Here is an 8,201-nt window from a genome sequence, read left to right on the forward strand (position 1 = left end):
GCAGAGAATTTTAGAGAGGGAAGAGATCTTTACACAGATAAACTGATCCACTTGTGTTATTTTATAGTTTAGGGAACTGAGGCCCAAGACAAGACCCTCATCCAGGATCCTTGGCTTGTTGAAATTCATTGTTGATAGATTTCAGCAGAACTACACCCAAAACCCAGGCATTCAAGTTCTCTGTGTTATGCCACTCTGCTGATCCGAAAGGCAGGGGAATCGTTGGTCCTTTTGCCAAAAAAATGAATTTCTGGGTTTCCAAATATGCACTGTCTGTTCCTACCCACAGAGGCTCTGTGTGCTGGTGCACTCAGATAGCAATTTATAGCCCTTGTTGTGCTTTTGCAATAAGAACAAGATTACTGTTTAGAATCAAGGTAGCTATTTTCCCAATGCACTGTGAAGTAGTTAGGCAGGTATTCTTTTGAAGGTAAATAAACACACTTAACTACAATTATTTGATTCCATTTAGTGTACTAGAAAAAGTAATGGTTTAATGATACCCTAGTGGTCTATAGCAGTTAATGCACCACAGAAAATGAATCATATAATCCCCTGCTCACTAATAACTCTAAAACTAGTGTTGTGCAAAGGGACTAACCCTCAAGGAGTCAGAAGTGTTTCTACCTTCCCACCCGGTGACAATATTATTAATTTGTGATTCTCTGTTCACTGGTCATGAAAATAAATGGTCTTTGGGAGACAGAAAATTCTGTAACATTTTCTGTTTTGCTAGGTGATAGATCCATAAGACATTATCTGGGACAGTTGCTATGGCAAAAAGGAAAAAAAAAAAATGTCTCGTAAAGGCCACATAATTTTCTAGCTCCATCTCACACGTTTCCAAATGTTAGTTCATTAGCCTGGAACAGCAGCAGGGTTGGGCCTGGGGTAGCAGCTGAAGAGGAAGTTCATGCTGGTGATGGTACCCCTTTCTATGTTCAAAGCCAGTGGACTTACAGTTTAGGGACATGCCTATGTTCACTTCAGATTTATACAAACACCCGAAGCTGTTTGTTTGTGTTTATTTTGGGAAGAGGCATGAGCTGTGGCTTTGGAAGTATCCCCCCCTCTCTGTGTGGCAGATACTTCCTTGTCATAGTTTGCTGTCAATAGATTTTGTGTCAGTGCTTCTAGTCGGAAACAACTGTGCACACCTGGACCAATTTCAGGGAGAAGCCCCAACCGGGCTTGATGATGACGTTCTTGCACAGCAGGCTACCATGTCTCCAGAAAAGTGCCTTCTTTGCCAATTTTTGTGTCAGTGCTCATTTTAGAACTGAGTGGAACAGAGACAGGAAAAGCCAAGCAGGCATTTGAACCCAAGTGCTTCCCCTGCTCTTTCCTTGGCTGTAAAATGGTGAGATTAATGTCTGTCTGGCAGGATTGTTGTGAATATCTGAGCTCGTGTACTGAGTATTATGTATAATAAAACTAACCAAGAATGGTAGCTAATATCATTGTTGTTGTGTTTATTTCCTATGAACGTCAGAAAAACCCACTGACATAGGGTCAATTCTGACTCAGCAACACTATAGGACAGAATAGTACTTGCCCCATAGGGTTTCCAGAGCTATAAATCTTTACCGAAGCAGACTGCCTCAGCTTTCTCCTGTGGAGTGGCTGGTGAGTTTGAACCACCAACCTTTTGGTTAGAAGCCAAATGCTTTAACCACTACTCCACAAGTGCTCCTAACATCAGACAAAGGTAAAATTAATTAGACATTAATCAAAAATATTGTATTCTTTATCGTCAGAATATATATCTATAAATAAATCTTGCCCATGAAAGTAATGTCAGGAGAGTAGTTGGAATGAAGTGTGACTTTAGCAATGCAGCAGTTTGCCCAACTTGCCTGTGTTCCAGAGTACACATATCCCTGATTTTCCAAAGTGCACTCTACACCACTTCATTTTTACCAAAGTGAACACAGAAGTACTTATTTTCAATAATCAAAAGAAATCTGAAGAGGATTTTCGCTTTGAAGAAGAAAAGGCGAGCAACAAAACTAGCGTTAAGCATTTGTTTTGCAGTGTTAAAGCAGCAGCACGCACCCTGAGCAGCGAGGGTAACATCGCCAAGCTCTTTCCTGGGAACTACACTCAGCATCTCAGTATCAAGTCACCATGGCTTTGAACACTATGTGTTAGTGTTAGTTTAGGTTTTATGTGTTCTTTGGTAGAATTTGACGGATTAGTTTTTGGGTCTGGAAATGCTCAGAAATATTTTCACATAAATTAATGGCAATTATTTCTTTGCTTTTCCCCATTTTCAGGCTTACAAAAGGTTTCCCAGGAATTCTTTATTTTTGGTCAGTGAGGAAAACCCATACCTATTACTAGCACTCACTCTCACTTCCAAAAGTAGTCCAGTTTGGATGATAAATTACATGATCACCCTCAATATGGGTCAAAAGAAAAATTTTGAGCTCAGTGAAATCCAAGAACAGTTGTTACCTCACAGAAATTGAGTCCTAATGGATGAATTCCATCTAACAACTCTGACTGAAGACATTTCTATTGGGAACACCCACTTTTTTTTTTTTTTTTAAATTGTGATTTGGGTGAAAATTTAGAGTGCAAATTCATTTTCCATACAACAGATCATACACATTTTATTTCATGACATTGATTGCAATCCACAATGTAACAACCCTCTCTACACTTTCTCACTATGGCTTCTTTTTTCCTGTATCCTTCTTTCCCATGCATTCCTGCTCTCTGAGCTATGTCCCTGTGCAAATACTTCCCTTCTACTCTTCTGATCTCCCATGGATGGTTGATCTAAAGAGTGTACTTACCTGGTATAAATGCTCACCCTATATATCTGTCTGTTGGTTGGCTGGAAGCCAAGGGAGAACAACCACATAATTTATTTTACATAATCAAGCTTAGATGATAGTTATCAAAACAACAACAACAATGACAATCAGTGGTCATAGAGTTGTACCTAATAGAGAATTTTCCATTTGGTAAAGAACACACTATGTTTATTCTCCTATTTTCCTACAGTTTGCTCTTAATGTTGCTAGTAACAGTTGCATCTTCTGGTGGATACTTTAGCAGTGACTGAGAACTCTGTGACATAGGTTTAACTCCTTAGTAATTAAGGACCTAGACTTAGAAAACCAAAGGGAAGAACACGCTTAGCATTTTTCAAGCTGAAAGAAATGAAGAAAAAATTCAGTCCTCAAGTCGCAATATTGAAGGATTCTATAGGCAAAATATTGAATAATGCAAGAAACATGAAAGAAGATGGAAGGAATACATAGAGTCACTGTACCAAAAAGAATTGGCCAATGTTCAACTATTTCAAGAGGTTGGATATGATCAAGAACCAATGATGTTGAAGGAAGAAGTCCAAGCCTCATTGAAGTAACTGGCAAAAAAAACTAGGCTCCTGGGATTGACAGTATACCCACTGAGATGTTTCAACAAATGAATGCAGCACTGGAAGCACTCACTGATTTATACTAAGAAGTTTGGAAGGAGAGCTACCTGGCCAACTGACTGGAAGAGGCCATATTTGTGTCTACTCCAAAGAAATGTAACCTAATAGAATGTGGAAATTATTGAATAATATCATTGTTATCACACACAAGTAAAATTTTGAAGAAGATAAATCAAAAGCAGTTTCAGCAGTATATTGACAGGGAAATTTCAGAAATTCAAGCTGGATTCAGAAAAGGACATGGAATAAGGGATGTCATTGCTGATGTCAGATGGATCTTGGCTGAAAGCAAAGAATACCAGAAAGATGTTTACCTATGTTTTATTGACTCTGAAAAGGCATTTCCTATGTGAATCATAACAAATTATGGATAACATTGTGAAGATTAGAACTTCCAGAACATTTAATTGTGCTCATGAGGAACCTGTACATAGACCAGAAGGCTGTCATTCAAACTGAACAAAGGGATGCTGCATGGTTTAAAATCAGGAAGGGTGTATTTCAGGAATGTATCTTTTCACCACACTTATCCAATCTATATGAAGAGCAAATAATCCAAGAACCAGGACTATATGAAAAAGAATGTGGCAGCAGGATTGGAGGAAGACTCATTAACAACCTGCAATATGCAGATGAGGGAACCTTGGTTGGTGAAAATGAAGATAACTTGAAGCACTTACTGATGAAGATCAGACTACAGTCTTCAGTATGGATTACATCTCATATGAAAAAAAAAAAAAAGAAAATCCTCACAACTGGACCAATAAGCAACACCACAATAAATGGATGTTTTGGTTACCTTGTGCTGCTCTAACAGAAATACCACAAATGGGTGGCTTTAACAAACAGGGATTTATTCCCTTACTGTTTAGGAGGCTAGAAGTCTGATTTCAAAGTGCCAGCTCTAGGAGTTGGCTAAAATTCCCTTGTCCTTGGGCTTCAGCTCTGCCTCTTGCTCCCGGCCCACTGGAGCTAGAGATGTCTCTTCACTGGGCAGCTACTGGCTGCTGAGGGTAACAAGCCCAAGGTCAACAAACAAAATAGCACAGTCCCAAGATTACCAAACAACATGCCAAGCCACTAATTCAAGTCCAGAGACAGTCTCAAGATCTTCACAAAACATGGTGGGCTGCTAAATGAAGACTCAGCTACGTGCAGGGTCCAAGTGTACCAAAATGCTGCAGGCCATTCCCAAAGCTTCTCCTTATCTACTGGAAGCAGACCACATCCCTCAAGCAGCTTCTCAGCTGCTCGCGGCAGAGTCTACCATGGAGCTGACTGCCAGTCTCATTGTGGAGAATAACTACAACCAGCTGCCCAGCCTCTCAACCAGGCCCAGCCAAGTTGACACATAACCTTAACTACCACAAAGGAGAACTGATTGAGGTTGTCAGAGATTTAATTTTACTTGTGTCCACAATCAACACCCATGGAAGCAGCAGTCAAGAAATGAGATGTAGTACTTCACTGGGAAAATCTGCTGCAAAAGACCTATTTAAAGTGTTAAGAAGCAAAGATGTAACTTTGAAGACTGAGGTGCACATAACCCAAGCCAAAGTATTTTCATTTGCCTCATATGTATGTGAAAACTGACGATGAGTAAGGAAGACTGAAAAGAAATTGGTGCCTTTGAATTGTGGTGTTGGCAAAGAATACTGAAAATACCATGGGCTGCCAGGAGAATGAACAAATCTGTCCTGTAAGAAGTACACCCAGTATGCTCCTTGGAAGCAAGAATGGCCAGATTTCCTCTCACCTACTTTGGTCATGTTATCAGAAGGGACCATTCCCTGGAGAAGGATGTCATACTTGGTAAAGTGGAGGGACAATGAAAAAGGGGAAGAACCTCAATGAGATGGATTGACACGGTGGCTGCAAAAATGGTCTCAAGTATAGCAAGGATTGTTATGATGGCACATGACCAGGCAGTGTTTCGTTCTGTTGTTCATATAGTTTCCATGAGTCAGGGCCAGCTCAATGGCACTGAATGGCAACAACAACAACCAAGTCTCTGCTATCCTGAAGGTTGTTTTACCACTTGATTTCTTTTCTTCTTCCCTTCCTCCCTTCTTTCTTTCTTCCTTTCCTTCCTCACTCTAACAGCAATATTTCTCATTCTAACAACTCTAAAATTTAGCAACAGGACTTTGGGGCTTGGGGCAGCCTTTTAAGTCTTAATGTTTAAAACTTATCAGAAAGAGTCTTAATTAATATCTTTGCTCTCCTTTTCAAGAGAAGGAAGGAAAACTAACATTAAGGGTCCAGTGGCTCTTAGTGACAAGCATAAACCAAAAACTAAACCCATTGCCATCCAGTAGATTCTAATTCATAGCAACCCCAGAGAACAGAGTAGAACTGCCGCATAGAGATTCCAAGGCTGTAGTCTATGGGAGCAGACTGCCTCATTTTTCTCCCATGGAGTGTCTGGTGGGTTTGAACCACTGACAGTTTGGTTAGTAGCCAAATATTTTGACTACTGAGCTACCAGAGCTCTGTAGGGACAAACATAAGCCACTCTATTTCAAGGACTTTTTTCTTTTGGTGAGGAAGATCCATGCTTTCTGCTTTAGATGACCTTCTGAATTTATCCTGTAGGCTCTTATTTGCAAATGCCCTTTTTACTTCTACTCTTCACTTCCTCTTAGAAAATTTATCAAAATAGCCATGAAAATATCACTTTATAGACCATGTTTATATCCTATTTTAGAGACCATCTGAAGAATAAATTTGAGATATTGAGCACCAATGACCGTTAAAATTACTTTTGACAATTTTCTATTGAAGAAAGTTGGAAGACTGGTTAAAATTGGATTTTCTTTCCCCCTTAAAACTGTCTTAAGGGTTTAGCACCTCACTCTTAGGATAGACACATGTATATATTTTGCACATTTTTCGATTACATCTAAATAGATAAGTCTTTAAGCTGAACATTATAGACAACTGTCATTTCATTCCAAGCTCAACATGGAAATTGAAACTCTTTATTGCTTTAGCTCTCAGCATTCTAGACTCTAACATTTTAAACTCTCTGCTACTCTCCAGCCTAAGAACCTCTGTCCAGCGACCTATTTAGGCTACGGCAAACAAAGCAGCTGGTAGGACATAAAAGGAGCATGATGCGATTCTCAACTCCATACACAATTGAACTCACCAACTTCCCCATCATTTAACACTGTGAGCATAGGTCACAGAGACCCCTTGCTGTTGGTTAAGTGGAGGAAGGAAAGACCACTGCAGAGAGAAACAAGTTTCTAGAACTAAGTATAAGATCTCTAGTGCCAGTTTTGTGCTCCAAGTATTTTTTGTTTCCCAAACCATTTATCTTGTTTTCAACAAAGTCAATTGGTCACCAAATTTCTTATCCATATGTAAGGTCTAAAGTTTAAACTTCTAATATGAAGCTCATATCAAAAGCAGTTTTGTTATTGTGAAATTGCTTGGCAATCAGGGGACTTTTAAGCAGCTATAATGTAAGTAGAAATGATAGGAGGGTTTTTTTTTTTTTTTGAAATTTATAGGTAGAAGCTAAAGACTAAAATATTTTACATAACACTTTCAAGAAGTATTTTACCTGAGTGTGTACTAATCAGAAAATCAGATTTAAATATCTCTATGCTGAAAACCATATATAAGAAGAGATTCATACTACCTCGTTCTTCTTCCATCTCTGAGTGTGGATGATAAAAATAGTGGAATTCCCAAAAGAAAATATCATGGGTCAGATAATGCACAAATTGAATCACTGTGAAGTGTGGGTTGTCACACATGATACCAAAAATGCTATTCTAGTATTGTGATACAGGTTTTAATGTGTGTGTGTATGTGTGTGTGTGTGTGTGTATATATATATATATATATATATATATAAAACACTGCCATCCAGTTGATTCGACTCATAGTCACCCCTCCTTGGGTTTCCAAGGTGGTATCATGACAGAAGTGGATTACCCAATCTTCCTTCCCAGGAGTGACTGGTGAGTTTGAACTGCTAGCCTCTGGTTAACAGTGAAATGCCTTATGCACTTTGCCACCAAAACTAGCTACCCTATAGGACAGAGTAAAACCTGCCCTGTGGGGTTTTCAAGGCTATAAATCTTTATGGAAGGAGACTGCTTCATCTTTCTCCTGTAGAACAGCTGGCAGGTTTGAAACACCATCTATTTGGTTCTAGCCAAATGCTTTAGCCACTGTACCATCAGAACTCTGCTTTTCAACATAATTTCCTTTAAACCAAGAGAGACTAAGAGTTATTTCTACCGCTCCTTCATGATTTTCTTGTAATATTTGGAAGTTCTTTATTTTTATTCTGTGGAATTTATTTTATACCTCACAAATTCATTACTGGATACAGAAAATGAAACTGAATAAACTATTTTCAGGTAGCTTACACTATACCTATCCACAGGTATAAAACTTGAATGAGTTTGGTTGGCTTCTGCCAATGCCATTGCTCATTCACTTCCTGTTGTTGGTGTTGCTTGTATCCTCAAGTCGACTCCAACTCAAGGTGACCTTACGTATAAGAGTGAAACATTACCTGGTCCTGTGCCATCTTCATGACCATTGGTATGTGTTCTGGTTCCCTAGTGCCGCTCTGACAAGAATAGACCACAAATGGGATGGCCTTAACAAACAGGAGTTTATTCTCTTACGGTTTGGAGGCTTTCAGTCCAAGTTCAAAGTGCCAGGCTCTAGGGGCTGGGTGAAAGCCCCTCAACCTTGGGGTCCAGCTCTGCCTCCTGCTCCTGGC

At 39.4% G+C, this 8,201-nt stretch overlaps 1 protein-coding gene across 1 annotated transcript in view; it reads left to right on the forward strand.

Moving 5' to 3' along the window:
- Window positions 1-1,925: 1,925 nt before the first annotated feature.
- Window positions 1,926-8,201, forward strand: part of LOC103213071 (metabotropic glutamate receptor 1-like) — a gene marked incomplete at its 5' end in the record, with an annotated part of 90,143 nt that continues 83,867 nt past the window's right edge. The window contains one exon of the mRNA XM_007958966.1: window positions 1,926-2,114. Coding sequence (XP_007957157.1) covers window positions 1,926-2,114 — 189 coding nt within the window. The remainder of the gene's footprint in view (window positions 2,115-8,201) is intronic.

The sequence above is a fragment of the Orycteropus afer genome, unplaced genomic scaffold (genome assembly GCF_000298275.1).
Source record: "Orycteropus afer afer isolate SDZICR_OR568_19922 unplaced genomic scaffold, OryAfe1.0 scaffold01249, whole genome shotgun sequence".
Taxonomy (NCBI): Eukaryota; Metazoa; Chordata; class Mammalia; order Tubulidentata; family Orycteropodidae; genus Orycteropus; species Orycteropus afer.